The 15,749-nt window shown below is 50.9% G+C and overlaps 1 protein-coding gene across 3 annotated transcripts in view; it reads right to left on the bottom strand.

The window, feature by feature from the left end:
* Nucleotides 1–15,749, bottom strand: part of LOC147097656 (SWI/SNF-related matrix-associated actin-dependent regulator of chromatin subfamily A member 4-like) — a 137,531-nt gene that overhangs the window by 22,628 nt on the left and 99,154 nt on the right. For all 3 annotated transcript variants that reach the window (XM_085971651.1, XM_085971650.1, XM_085971649.1), the window contains exons 22-26: nt 13,579–13,686; nt 12,277–12,363; nt 8,603–8,649; nt 7,197–7,363; nt 2,882–3,045 (exon numbers count right to left, since the gene is read on the bottom strand). In XM_085971651.1, the coding sequence (XP_085827777.1) occupies nt 2,882–3,045; nt 7,197–7,363; nt 8,603–8,649; nt 12,277–12,363; nt 13,579–13,686 (573 nt within the window). The remainder of the gene's footprint in view (nt 1–2,881; nt 3,046–7,196; nt 7,364–8,602; nt 8,650–12,276; nt 12,364–13,578; nt 13,687–15,749) is intronic.

Here is a 15,749-nt window from a genome sequence, read left to right as displayed (position 1 = left end):
CTTCTCCCCAAACAGACACGATTTACCCAAACAGACACGATTTACAATAATCACTGCCCCTCCACTCTGTGCCGCTCCCTGGATCTGAGGGAGGGGATTGGATCTTATACCCATGGGCCTGATGGCAAACCGTGCAGGCTCGCTCTCTGCTTTGCGGCGGTTATGGGGACACCAGCACCTCCAAGTTCCCCTCCAAGTCACACACCACCCTGACTTGGAAATATATCGCTGTTGCTTCATCATCGCTGGGAACTTGCTCCCGAACAGCACTGTGGGAGCACCTTCACCACACGGACTGCAGCGGTTCAAGAAGGCGGCTCACCAGCACCTTCTCGAGGGCAATTGGGGAGGGGCAATAAATGCTGGCCTTGCCAGTGACTTTCACATCCCAGGAACGAATAAAAATAAGGGAGGAGCGACCCAGAGGTTATCAGTTCAAATCCCACTGGGAAATTGAATGCGATAAATCTGGTCATGGGGTGTCACCAGATAAAGTGACCGTGAAAGCTGCGAGGATTGTCGTACTAACCGACCCGGTTCACTAATGTCCCTCAGGGAAGGGAACTTGCCATCCTTACCCAGCCAGCCTTACAAGTGGCTCCAGCCCCACTGTGTGGGTGGCTCTTCATGCCCTCCGATGTGGCCTGGCAAGCCACTTGGTTGTAAAAACAAATCGCCATCAGCCACTGTTCCCTTTTAACTTTCTTTTGTTGGGTGCGCGGCCCGTTCAAAATACCGCGCACGAGCGGTTTTTCCTATTTAAAAGCCAGTGTGCCGGCTGAGCTGGAGAGCGCCGCGCAGCAACGGTGCACCGTGACACTGGGCCCCTGAGATTCCTTTGAGCTGGTGGCTCCTGCAGTTAAAGGGACCTCTCCACAACTGTCCATGCGAGCAATGGGTGGGGGGGGGGGGGTGGTGCAGGGAGTCGGTGAATGAGGGAGCTCTGACTACTTGCCCCTTGGCCTCTGACTGTACTCTAAGCCGGGTGTATATAGCCTCATCAGCTGCTTAAGCAAGGGAGGATATTACCGATTGCAGCCTGCCTCGGGATTTGGGATGGTGACGGTTTAGGGTAGCCATTTAATGTTCCAACCCAGGACTCGTAAAGAGAATTCTGTGGGTTAATCTCTGGTGGCTGTAATTATAGAAATTGACAGTTGTGAAAGTGTTGCTGTAAAACTTTCAGTAACAGTCACTTCGAACTGCAGACCTGGCACCTATGGAGTTTTGGTTTCACAGACAGACTTGCGAGTACAAAACCCAGCAGGTAGGGTTCGTAAAAAAATTTCTGATGCCCTCTGAAGGATCTGATAAGGAACAATTTGCCAGCTCGGAGAAGCTCTGCCCAATTTCACGAGCCGAATCAAGGACACCGGAGTCATTCCTATCTAGAAAGACACTTGAGCAGATTTGCTGCCCATGATGCAGTCGCCTTGGCATTGGGGAGACCAAACGCAGATTGGGCGATTGCTTTACGGAACACCTCCATTCAGTCCATAAGCATGACCCGAGCTTCTGGTCGCCTGTCACTTTAATTCTCCGCCCCACTCCCACTCTGACCCTTCTGTCCTCAGCCCCCTACACTGTTCTAATGAAGCTCACCGTAAGCTCGAGGGACAGCACCTTATCTTTCAATCAGGCACTTTACAACCTTTCGGACTCAACATAGAGTTCAACAATTTCAGATTAGAACCACCACTCCCATTTTTCAGACAGCAGTTGCTGGTAATGATTCTGCTTTTATCATTTTCATCTCCTCTAGGCCCAGCTTTTGTTTCTTTACTTGTCCCATTACCACTCTCTTTTGCCTCACACCATCATCCCTTTTGTCATTTAATCACTCCTGCCTTCCACCCTATCAGACCTTCCCTTTTGTTCTTTCGTCCCCTCCCCCCTTTCCCTGCCCCTGCACTTGCTTAAAACCTGTTCCATCTCTAACCTTTTCCAGTTCTGACGAAGGGTCATCGACCTGAAACGTTAACTCTGTTTCTCTCTCCTCAGATGCTGCTGGACCTGCTGAGTGTTTCCAGCATTTTCTGTTTTTATTAGAGCAGATTGTGCTGTCTGACCAGGCCTGTGTCAACCCTGCTTCCAACACCCCATCACATGGACACGACGCTCAGTATTAGAGCAACAAGTCCTCGCACATGAGCTGCACCTTCATACTGACCCAGCGGGGTCAGAGTTCAGAACGATTAGCACGGGTGAGGGAGGCCACTCGGCCCATCCTTCCGTAGCAACCTACGATCTAACCGTCTCAGAAATGATTTGAGTTTATTCCTCCCGCCCCCCCCCACTGCCTGAGCCCATTAAAAAGGTATTTACTCGCTCAGTGGGGTAATTGTAACTGCTCCTGGAGGTCGGGGAAATGGGCGATGGCGGGTTGGCCACCATTTTTGACACTCCGCCCCCGCCCGATTTCCTACTGCATTGACTGCGATGGGTGTAAAATGTTGATCTGTTATGGCCTGTTACCCGCCCAGTGGGAACAGTTACAATCGACTCCTTTGTGTGCAAAGTGCTTCCTGACATCAGTCCTGAAGTTAGCATCTCCCAGTTTGTGCCCGTCTCGTGTGTCTCAGTGGAACCTGAAGTAGTGACTCAGGATCAACTGCTTCTATTCCCTTTAGTATACTTTGGACCCCTATAAAACTCTTTGCTTCCTCTGAAGACTCAACAGTTCAAGGTTCATAGAAACTTACAGCACAGAAGGAGGCCATGCAACCCGTCGTGCCCGCGCTGGCTCTTTGAAAGAGCCGTTGTGCTCAGTCCCCTCCCCTGCTTTTGGTCTGTAACTCTGATGGTGACATTCACCGCGGAGGTGAACCGCGTGCCGCCTGGGGGGGAGGGGCGTGGTGCGTTGGATTCCTGCGGTACTCACTTGGTGCGGGTTCCAGTCGCTGTCGAAGATGACGACGGTGTCCGCGGCCTGGAGGTTCAGGCCCAGGCCCCCGGCCCGAGTGCTGAGCAGGAAGATGAAGTAATGGGAGTTGGGCTCGTTGAACGTCTTCAGCAGCATGCCACGGTCCTCGGACTTGGTGGTCCCTGGAAGAGGGCGCGAACAGGTCGTTAGACAGCACACGGGGCAGAACCGAACCTGCCCTTCCGCCATCTCAGATAGCTCACAGCGCGTCAACGCCATGCCCCTGACTGAAGATATTGTCCTTAGAGGTCCAGGGTGGGGGGGGGGGGGGGAGATGGGAGCACAGGGAAATCTTAAATTAAAAATATTTCCAGCTACCCCAGTGATATTTGTGCAGTGGGTGACAATATCCTGTGGTGGTTATGTTACTGGACTAATAATCCAGAGAACGCAAGTTCAAATCCCACCACGTGGCAGCGTGAGGTCTTGAATCCCGTTTAAAAATAAAAAGCTGGTATCGGTAAAAGTGACCGTGAAGCTGTTGGATTGTCGTAAAAAACCCCACTGGTTCACTAACGGGGAAGGAAAGCTGCCGTCCTTGCCCGGTCTGGTCTGGTGGACTCTGCCCTCTGATTTGAAGAGGAAACCCCACCACCATCTTCTAAGAGCAACTAGGGAATGGGCAAAAAATGCCAGCCTTGCCAGCGAGAATGAATAACAAAACTATCAGTGGCCGATCTGCTGGATATAACCAGTGATGTCCAGAATGAAACAGACAGCACCGCCTGGTGGTAGATTGACTCCACAACAGGCACAGAGGAATCATCGAATCGTAGAATGATACAGCACAGGAGGAGGCCATTCGGGCCATCTCGCCTGTGCCAGATAAAGTAAGGCACCACTGGGGAGCCAGGGCATCAGTCGCAGCTTGTAAATCGTCTCACTGTGTCTTCAAAGCTCCTTCAATACAGCGTTGAACTGCCGAGCTGAAGGACATTCACAAACTCACCTGGTCCAAACTGGGAGAATCTTCAGCCAGGGTGCTGTGTGGGAATTGGGTTCGCAACTCGGTTTGGATGTATTCCCGGAGGTTACATCACATGACCTTGTGTGGGGAGCCAGGAGGGAGTGTGGGGCGGGAGGGTGCGGGTGCGGGGAGCGAGGGGAGGTTGCGAGGAGGGGGTGTGGGGAGCGAGGAGGGGGAGCAGGGAGGGTGTGTGGGGAGGGGGTGTGCGGGGGAGGTTGTGAGGAGGGGGGTGTGGGGAGCGAGGATGGGGAGCAGGGAGGGAGTGTGGGGCGGGAGGGTGCGGGTGCGGGGAGCGAGGGGAGGTTGCGAGGAGGGGGTGTGGGGAGCGAGGAGGGGGAGCAGGGAGGGTGTGTGGGGAGGGGGTGTGCGGGGGAGGTTGTGAGGAGGGGGGTGTGGGGAGCGAGGATGGGGAGCAGGGAGGGAGTGTGGGGCGGGGGTGTGCGGGTGCGGGGAGCGAGGGGAGGTTGCGGGGAGGGGGTGTGGGGAGCGAGGAGGGGGAGCAGGGAGGGGGTGCGGGGAGGGGGTGTGCGGGGGGAGGTTGTGAGGAGGGGGGTGTGGGGAGCGAGGATGGGGAGCAGGGAGGGAGTGTGGGGCGGGGGTGTGCGGGTGCAGGGAGAGAGGGGAGGTTGCGAGGAGGGGGTGTGGGGAGCGAGGAGGGGGAGCAGGGAGGGTGTGTAGGGAGGGTGTGTGGGAAGCGAGGAGGGGGAGTGGGGAAGGGGTGCGGGGGGAGCAGGGAGGGTGTGGACACTTGGGCCATACTGACAAGGCCCACCCCTCCCCTCTCTCACCCTCCCCCGCACCCGCCAGTGTGATCAGCCGCCGCTCCGGGATCCCAGTGTCTCTGTGGCGCCGGTGGCCCAGTAGTCTTATCATCCACCCTCCGTTTTACAATTGAAACCCCCCACCCCCCTGCATGCGGCACGAGGTCTGAGTCAGGGCAGATGGAATTCCCACCCTGCCACATTTCCGACAGTGGAGCGGGGTGCCAGGAATTTCTCGGCTCCGGACTTGAATATGGAGAAGTAGTCCGGGAGCTCCCCCTGATGGCTCTCTTGGTAAATGCCTTTTTACTGAGCGAGCCCATCTCAGTTAGGTTGCCAGTACGGCCACTACAATTGGCCTCAGCACCTCTGAGCTACGGAGGGGGACGGGGGGTGTGGGGTGGTAAAACAAAGTCAGCCAGGTGTCCTGCTCCTGAATAATACCAAGTTACCCCACCCCACCCCTGCTGATAAGTATTGCTGGGTTTGGTTATCAGGTGAGGTTAGGCGTCGGACCGCGGAGCCGGTGACGGTGAGGTGGAGGCCGCGGCGACCGGAGGATGTGCTCGGCGAGTCGGGCGGAGGAGCGCAGCACATCGGGACGCAGCAGCAGACTCGACAACTCGCAGTCCGACTGGGAGGAGGGGAGCCGGGAATGGTGGCCAGAGGGTGAGCGGGAGAAGCAGGCCACCGCACGTGGAGCCGAGCCGGCAACAGTGAGGAGGAGGCCGCAGTGACGAGGAGGATGGAGCGGCTGAGGGACATCGTGCTCCCACTGCCACTGGATGCCAAAGAATTGACTTTCTGAACACGGCGCTGTAAGAATAGCTGACGTGTCTCGGTGAGCTCCCACAGCTTTATTGTGGGAGTGATTGGGGAGTAAGCATTCCATTGTACTAGTTACATATGGCAAATAAAGAATCTTGAATCTTGAGTAGGCCAGGTTGTGATAACATAACATAAAAAGTAGGAGCAGGAGTAGGCCATACGGCCCCTCGGGCCTGCTCCGCCATTCAATAGGATCATGGCTGATCTGAACCTAGACTCACGTCCACTTCCCTGCCCGCTCCCCGTAACCCCTAATTCCCTTATCAGCTAGGAAACTATCTATCTCCGTTTTAAATTTATTTAATGTCACAGCTCTCTGAGGTAGCAAATTCCATAGATTTACTACCCTCTGAGTGAAGAAGTTTCTCCTCATCTCAGTTTTGAAAGGGCAGCCCCTTATTCTAAGATTATGCCCCCTAGTTCTAGTCTCACCCATCAGTGGAAACATCCTCCCCGCATCCACCCGATCAAGCCCCCTCACAATCTTATATGTTTCGATAAGATCGCCTCTCATTCTTCTGAATTCCAATGAGTAGAGGCCCAACCTACTCAACCTTTCCTCATAAGTCAACCCCCTCATCTCCGGAATCAACCGAGTGAACCTTCTCTGAACTGCCTCGAGAGCAAGTATATCTTTTCTTAAATATGGAAACCAAAACTGTATGCAGTATTCCAGGTGTGGCCTCACCAGTACCCTGTATAACTGAAGCAAGACTTCCCTGCTTTTATACTCCATCCCCCTTGCAATAAAAGCCAAGATTCTATTGGCCTTCCTGATCACCTGCTGTACCTGCATACTAACTTTTTGTGTTTCATGCACCAGGACCCCCAGATCCCTTTGTACTGTAGCACTTTGCAGTTTCTCTCCATTTAGATAATAACTTGCTCTTTGATTTTTTCTGCCAAAGTGCATAACCTCACACTTTCCAACATTATATTCCATCTGCCAAATTTCTGCCCACTCACTTAGCTTGTCTATGTCCTTTTGCAGGTTTTTTATGTCCTCCTCACTGCTTTCCCTCCCATCTTTGTATCGTCAGCAAACTTGGATATGTTGCACTTGGTCCCCTCCTCCAAATCGTTAATATAGATTGTAAAGAGTTGGGGTCCCAGCACTGACCCCTGCGGAACACCACTAGTCACTGATTGCCAACCCGAGAATGAACCATTTATCCCAACTCTCTATTTTCTGTTAGATAGCCAATGTTCTGCAGCTGACGCTTAATTTTAACCCAACGCCCGTTGGGAAACTGGGATCGGGTGCAAATGACTTCAAATGAGAGCAATATTGGGCGGAGTGTTAAACCACCATCGCATCCAATCCCGTCAGTTTCCCGACGGGCAGGTGACCAATGTTCCCTGTGAGCTGCACTTTGTTCTGATGGCCTGTTTCTTTTAATGCGCGGTCCCTTTAAATTTCTGCGCATGCGCAGTATTTACAATGTAAAAGCTGGTGAGCGGCCTGCGCGGGATCTTGCAGATTACTGCGCGGCTGCGCACGTGCACACCTTGGTGGGAACATTGCAAGTGACCCCCCCGAGTGTCTAGTCTCACAAGTGAGGAGCTGTCACTTGGATGAGATACGGTGGGAGGCGGGGGGAATGGTGGAGCTGCCCGTGGAACTGTACCCACAGCGGGAGTGAGTACCTTCAGGATCGTGGGATGGGAAGGGGGTGGGGGGGGAGGAGGAGTCAAACGTGCCAGCTGACCCACTCACCGTCCAATCGGAGGTACTTGAAGCTGCGGTAGGCAAAGTAGTCTTCCATGATGGTCATCAGCGAGGTCATCTGGCAGAAGAGCAGCACCCGGTGATTGGTGGCTCGCAGCTTGGGGAGAATCCGGTCCAGCAGTTCGAACTTCCCCGAGGCTCGGTACAGATCGGCCCTGTCAGGGAACAACACGATTCAACGAGACTCCGCACCGGCCTCCCGCTCAGTGCCAGACAGACAGGAAAGGCATTCCAATCCAACATTAACAGTTATTTTTAAAACAATTCTCCTTGTCTGGCAACGCCTCAGTTTTAAAATTCTCATCCTTGTTTTCAAATCCCTCCGTGGCCTCGCCCCTCCCTATCTCTGTAACTTCCCCCAGCCCTACAAACCTCCTTGGCCATCCCCGATTTTAATTGCTCCACCATTGGTGGCCATGCCTTCTGTTTCCTGGGCCCTAAGCTCTGGCATTCCTTCCCTAAACCTCTCCAACTCTCTTCCTTTCCTCCTTTAAGATGCTCCTTAAAACCTACCTCTTTGACCAAGCTTTTGGTCACCTGTCCTAATATCTCCTTCTGTGGCTCGGTGTCAAATTTTGTTTCATAACGCTCCTGTGCAGCGCCTTGGGACGTTTTACTACGTTAAAGGCACTATATAAATGCAAGTTATTGTTGAATGCAACCCCACTGATTGCAGACACTCTGTGATGCTCATGTTCACACACCAGGGCCTCTTTGCAATTGGTATTTGGCCATTGGAAGGCTCTGGGTTGCCTGCTCGTAAGCTCAACACCAATTCTGTGGCAACCACCAGGCAACGGCTCGTGAGACATCGGCCTTCCCTCACCTCTATCCTGCTGGTACGGCAACCAACACACTTGGAGAATCACTGTCCAAGCTGCCCGGTTTTGAGTCACTGCTGTTCGTGACCATCAGGCAATGAAACCGCTCTAGAGTTTGAAATACTGATCAGAGAGCGATCACGTGTCGACAGCAGGATCCCCATATTCAGAGAGTAATCTTGTGGTCCTCTACAGCTCTGTGGATGTTCTCTGTGTGTTCCTACTCTCGGGCCACAGGTATTTTCAACTCCTGATCTCAGCCGTTCAGACAAATTGTTGCACCGTCCGTAGTTAGGGAAACAGCTCAGGTCAGCGCGGCCTGTACAGGATGGAGCAGGATCTCAAGCAGCTGAGTGTTCGAATCTTTCCTCAGCTGGATCCCGGTTACTGGTTAGGCTCAACCTTACACGCTCCATTAGTGAGACTCAACCTTACACACTCGATCGGGGAACTTAACCGTACACACTCGATCGCTGAGACTCATCCTTACACACTCAGTAGGCTAGACTCACTCTCTACGCGACCCCAGTGGGTGCGGCTATGTCGTCAGGTCTAGAGACCGGTCTGACTTACCCTTGTACAATGCCTCCGGTAAATCCCAAGTGTTCTGAAAAAGACTCCTGGTTAGAAAAGAAAAAAGGGATGAAAAGGTAAGTGTGAAGGACGCAAACACCGCAATATCCTGAGTCCTCGGGGAGCGCTGCAGCCCTGTACCCAGTGGCGTAAGAAAACTACTAGGCACTTGGTCTAAGCGTTAAACAAAGCTTTAATCAACTGTTTTACAACATGGAGGTCTAGTTGTGTCCTTCACTAGTTCCTGTTAAGAATGTCCTGCGCAAGCTGGGCCCGTGCCCGAGTATTTATACTCTCCCTGGACAGCGCCACCCGCAGGCCGCTCAGTATTATTTCATAAGTCTTTCTTTCATGAATGACTGATTCACGTCACCCAGTATCCACTTAACCCCACCGCAGAATCACCAAAACTGCCAATCACACTGTCTGATTTGCATCGCACTCCTTGCGTGATTGGATGGTTTTCAATTTTCACAGCAGATTTCCAGATCCCACTTCCAGAGTATCATAGAATCATACAGCACAGGAGGCCATTCGGCCCATCGAGTGCGCCAGCTCTTTCGAAGAGCAATCCAGTTAGTTCCACTCACCCCCCACCCCCCGCTTTCTCCATATCCCTGCAATTGTTTCTCCTTCAAGTATTTATCCGATTTGCTTTTTGAAGGCTACTATTGAATCTGTGTCCACCGCGCTATCAGGTATAATGATCCCTGGAATTTATTTCCAGGGCAGGAATTCTGAGCAGCCTTGACTGGATTCCTTGAATCACATTCAGCTCAGGAAAGGGCTGGATCCCGATTAACAGCAGAACGCAACTCGCATAATGCAGTGCAGAGGTCAATGGCCTCAGATGGGCTTCATTATACACACACACACACAGAGACACACACACAGATAGACACAGACAGACACACAGACAGACACACACACAGATAGACACACACACAGACAGACACACACACAGAGACACACACACAGATAGACACAGACATACACAGTCAGACAGACACACACACACAGATAGACACAGACATAGTCAGACACACACACACAGACAGACACACAGATAGACACAGACATAGTCAGACACACACACACACACACACACAGACAGACACACACACACACAGATAGACACAGACATAGTCAGACACACACACACAGATAGACACAGACATACAGTCAGACACACACACACACAGGCACACATAGACATAGACAGACACACACACACAGATAGACACAGACATACAGTCAGACACACAGACACACACACAGACAGACACATACACAGACACACACAGATAGACACAGACATACAGTCAGACACACAGACACACACACAGACACATACACACACACACAGATAGACACAGACATACAGTCAGACACACAGACACACACACAGATAGACACAGACATAGTCAGACACAGATAGACACAGACATACAGTCAGACACACACACAGACAGACACACACATACACAGACACACACACAGACAGACACACACACACAGACAGACACACAGACAGACACACAGACACAGATAGACACAGACATACAGTCAGACACACAGATAGACACAGACATAGTCAGACACACACACAGACAGACAGACACACACACACACATACACAGACACACACAGACAGACACAGACATAGTCAGACACACAGATAGACACAGACATACAGTCAGACACACACACAGACAGACAGACACACACATACACAGACACACACACACACACACAGTACAACCACAGCTTTAACTGCTCCTGTCCATTAACGAATAGGAAACAGAAGCAGAGCTGACCGTCCATCTCCTGCTCAGAGAGCAGCTGTACAAAGAGATTCTAAAACAGGACACCTCCACACTCGGTCATTTGTGGAAACTGATGTAATGCTAAGAACAGCGACCCCTGCAGGCACATTGTATTACTACTGCAATGGTTCAACAACGAACGCACAACAGATTTACTGCGCAGAATTTCTGTGATCGTTCTCAATTAAAAAAAATACAAAGTTGACAAGAATTGAACTTGTGTGCCATCCATTGCCCAGTGACTCGGGCACCAGCTGAGCAGAGCTGGATACCTCAATGTGTGTTCGGCGTTAAACTATCTACCGACACAACGCCCCAATGTGTGTTAGTGTGGTGCTGAGCCTCTGGGACCCAATCCTCGGTCTGTGCAGAATTCACTGATCTCGGCCACGGCAGCAGTTACTGCATTACAATTGCCCCTGCACAGTTGTGCTAGGTAGGAGGAAATTAAGAAATCAGGCGTGGTTCCTGTTCCCGTTTGCTATCCAGGGATATCTGCGCATGTGGAGACTTTGGGCAAGGACAAGGTTGAGATTGCATGTGATGCCTTCCATAGTCATACAGCCCACGGACTCGTCTTACAGATGAAGCATAGGCGCCTGGGTTAGGGCCATCAGTGCCTGCAGAGCCAAACCCCGCAAGAGGCAGCACCCTCAGGAGAGGAGGGGAGAAAACTGGGACTCAACCCAACCTTGCCCTCACCCGATGTCTACACACACAGATGCGCAACCATGCATGTGCTCGCTCACAACCATGCACACGTACAAACACGCATGTGCACAACCATGGAAGCGCACTTGCACAAACATGCAGATGCATGCTCACAACCATGCACGGGCACAGCCGCGTACACTCACACGCACAACCATGCACTGGCACAACCATGCATGCGCACGCTCACAACCGTGCATGCTCACATGCGCATTTTCCAGCAGAGGTCCCTGGGTTAGTAATCAGGAGCAGGAACCCGGCCCGTTTTCCTTACGCTGGCGAGATTCACATCTTCTCTCTTCTACCTGAGCACCTCGCTCCCACTCTGCAGCTCTCTGTGCGACGGAACTGAGATCAGGAGAATTACAAACCTGAACAGATTGCGTGAGAGTGACTGGGGTTTAGTGAATCTGCTGGGTTCACTCGGTTAATCCCGGGGATGAGGGGATGGACATATGAGGAGAGGTTGAGTAGATTGGGACTCTACTCATTGGAGTTCAGAAGAATGAGAGGCGATCTTATTGAAACATATAAGATTGTGAAGGGGTTGGATCGGGTGGATGCGGGGAGGATCTTCCCGATGATGGGTGAAACTAGAACTAGGGGGCATAGTCTTAGAATAAGGGGCTGCTCTTTCAAAACTGAGATGAGGAGGAACTACTTCACTCAGAGGGTGGTAGGTCCATGGAATATGCTGCCCCAAAAAGCTGTAGAAGCTACATCATTACATAAATTTAAAACAGAAATAGACAGTTTCCTAGAAGTAAAGGGAATAAAGGGTTATGGGGAGCGGGCAGGAATTTGGACATGAGTCTAGGTTCGGATCGGTCATGGCCCTGTGGGTAGCGGAGCGGGCCCAGGGGCCGTGTAGCCTGATCCTGCTCCTATTTCGTGTGTCTAATTCTGTTAGATTCAGGAGATGGTTCTGTGATAGTAGATTGGCGGTTAGGATCAGATCAGCCATGATCTTATTGAATGGCGGAGCAGGCTCGAGGGGCCGATTGGCCTACTCCTGCTCCTATTTCTTATGTTCTTATTTTCGGGGGCACAGCTATGATTCTGGACCAACAGTGTTGCTGCCTCGGTGTGCCATCCAACACCCAGCCACACTGGCACCTGGTGGGCAGAGCCGCTTACCTCGATGTGCTGGAACATGTACGGGTGGTTGCAAATCTTCCTCAGCTGCATAATGGTGTTCATCAGGGTCTTCGTGCCTCCTTTGCCCTAAAGAGAAAGAGGCAAAGAGCTCACAGTTAAATGGCCTCAACAGAGATAGCACTTAATAGGCCAGATCCAGTCTATAGAAATTTTAATTCCTAAATTTCAAGGATGAAGATCGCAAAGCCCAACAGGAGCTTTTAACCTTCTGAGTTTGAGTTTCAATAGAGGACAGATTGCATAAACTAGGCTTGTATTCCCTCGAGTATAGAAGATTAAAGGCTGGTCTAATCGAGGTGTTTAAGATTATCAAAGGGTTTGATAGGGTAGATAAAGTGAAACTATTTCCTCTGGTAGTTGAGTCTAGAACAAGGGGGCACAACCTTAAAATTAGAGCCAGGCCCTTCAGGGGTGATGTCAGGAAGCACTTCCTCACACAAAGGGTAGTGGAAATCTGCCACTCTCTCCCCCCCAAAAAGCAGCTGAGGCTGAGGTTCAATTGGAAATTTCAAAGCAGATTTTGGCCCTAAAAAGGATCGAACAGGGTACTTTCTAAATGGTGAAAAGCTAAAACAGTGGAGGTCCAGAGAGACTCGGGGGTCCAGGTACATCGATCATTAAAATGTCAGGAACAGGTACAGAAAATAATTGAAAAAGCTAATTAAATGCTGGCCTTTATATCTAGAGGACTAGAATACAAGGGGGTAGAAATTATGCTGCAGCTGTACAAAACCCTGGTTAAACCACACCTGGAGCACTGTGAGCAGTTCTGGGCACCACACCTTAGGAAGGATATACTGGCCTTGGAGGGAGTGCAGCGTAGGTTTACCAGAATGATACCCGGACTCCAAGGGTTAAATTACGAGGAGAGATTACACAAACTAGGGTTGTATTCCCTGGAATTTAGTTTTCAAGATATAAAGGGGAACAGATAGGGTAGATGGAGAGAAACGATTTCTGTTGGTTGATGAGTCTAGGACTAAGGGGCATGTTTCTGTTTACTCTGTTTCAACCCGGCATAATTTCAAACGCCTCTATCAACACACGCCAACCAAACGTGCAAAGCCACAAAGAGCCTGGCCAACACCTCGCCAGATGGCAGTAACCCAAACGCAATGGCCACTCTCCAGAGAGAGCCAAAGTCATCGGCAGGCCGCACTGTGAGCTAAACTAACTGTATCGCACAAAAGCAATGCATGACGGATAACGGCGATTAATAACTAACAGTGATGGCCCCAGCGAGGGGGTCAGTGCTGGCAGATAACTGGGCCGTTTCCAAACCTTTTTGTCCTTCTCCGAGCCGTCGGTCAGCAGCACGCCCTTGGCCTGCATGTGGCGGTACAGGACCCTCTGCAAAGCCGACATGTCGCATTTAATGACGTATTCCACCTGCGAGGGAATAAAGCAGCATTTCAACCGGGGTCCGGAGCACGGTGCACTGAGTCACTTGCCACAGTGCCGGAGTCGGCCAGTTTACCTCACGAAGCTCGTCTCAGATCCGGCCGCTCGCGCACCCCACCCCCTCCTCTCTTCACCCTGCCACTGGCGGCCATGCCTTCAGCCGCCTAGGCCCCAAGAGGTGAGTGTACCCACATACAACCCCCACACACGAGGTGAGTTTTTTTGAAATTATTTATTCACAGGATTAGGCCATCCCCAATTGCCCTTGAGAAGGTGGTGGTGAGCCGCCTTCTTGAACCGCTGCAGTCCATCGTAGCAGTTTTAAAAAAATACGACTGAGTGGCTTGCTGGGCCATTTCAGAGGGCAGTTAAGAGTCAACCACATTGCTGTGTGTCTGGAGTCACATATAGGCCCAGACCGGGTAAGGACAGCAGCTTAAGGACATTAGTGAACCAGATGGATGTTTACGACAATCCGATAGTTTCATGGTCACCATACTAGCTTTTTATTCCAGAATGAACTGAATTTAAATTCCTGGTGAGATTTGAATTCACATCTCTGGATCATTTGTCCAGGCCTCTGGATTACTAGTCCAGTAACATAACCACTATGTTCCCGTACCCACACCAACGCAGGTATAGCCACACGAGGTGAGTGTACCCACTGAGTACCAGCGTAAACTCAATGTGGAAATAATGGGATAGCAAAATACAGGAAACTTTGTGCTATCCGGCACCGACGGGACCGAGCTGTTGCCGTCCCATCAAAACTGCCGGACAAACCAGCGCTAATGTTGAAACATACGGAGATTTTGAGCTCCGTATCTGGCAACAAACCCTGTGCTTCTAAACAGTCGGCCGTACCTTGCAAGCGTCTCTGTAGCTTAGCAACAGCTTCAGCGAGACCTTGCAGAGCCTGACTGGTGAAAAAAAAGCAACAAAAAGAAAAAAAACCTAACGCAACGGCTCCTGATTTTTGCCGGTGGCTCGAGCATTCCGGACAGTTAACCTCCGGATAAACCAAAGTTTCCTGTACTGCGGATGCTGGAAATCCAAAATAACAACAGGAAATGCTGGAAAAACTCAGCAGGCCAGGCAACATCTGTGGAGAGAGAAACAGAATTAACGTTTCAAGTCGAAACCCTTCTTCAGAACTGAGAAAAAAAAGCAGGAAATGAGACAGATTGAGAAGCGGGTTTGGGGGGCTGGGAAATGGGGGAGGGGGTGTAAGAACAAAAGGGAAGGTCTGAGAGGTGAAGAGACATTAAGAGATATTCAAGGCGAGACGAGATGGTAATAGGACAGGTAAAGAGACAAAGGATGGCTCTAGATGAAGTGTGAAAGACAAGTGGAAATAATGGAAGTGTTGTGGATTGTGAAATACAATCTGCTCCCACTGAACTCGCCCCACTCCCTCAGTTACTGCATGGGGGGGGGCCAAGTGCTCGGGGAGGGGGAGAGGTGACGGGGCTCTCAGTAAATTACTGACAATATTAGCAGCCAATGATCTGACAACACTGCTATATTCTAAAGTTTAGTCTCACTCGGTCAGGAAACAGCCGTTACAATTAACTGTGGGAGTTTATTTAGTTACAGAAGGTGTCGGCAAGTTGTTGAATGTTCTGGTAGGAATTAGAAAATGTTACAGAAGTGAGGGTATAAGTAAAAAGGCAAATGTGTTTGACATTGAATATAAAAAGAAGGTGGTGTGTCAAATCTGTATGAGACAGTGAGGATGCCACAGATGGATTGTTAAGGGATGGTGTAGGCATCCAATATCGGAAAGGTATTAGAGCCGTGGTAAGGATCCAGTGAAACATCACTATAATGAGTAAACATGAAAAAATGCTGGAAAATTGACTGGAATAGAGACAGTTAGGGGAATGTAATAGTGGAGCTCTGTCACTTTCATGTGATGCTGTAGTGACTCCCAGTGAGGTGATGTTATTTGGGGAGGGGTCACTAGACTCGTAACTGTCATTGTCGTCACTAAAAAACACTCAAGAAGCTCAACACCATCCAGGACAAAGCAGCCCGCTTGATTGGCACCC

The sequence above is a fragment of the Somniosus microcephalus genome, chromosome 31, assembly GCF_052327205.1.
Source record: "Somniosus microcephalus isolate GS21.2 chromosome 31, FLI_Smic_1.0, whole genome shotgun sequence".
NCBI classification, from domain to species: domain Eukaryota; kingdom Metazoa; phylum Chordata; class Chondrichthyes; order Squaliformes; family Somniosidae; genus Somniosus; species Somniosus microcephalus.
Note: the sequence above shows the minus strand (reverse complement) of the source record. Positions and strands in the feature narration are given on the sequence as shown.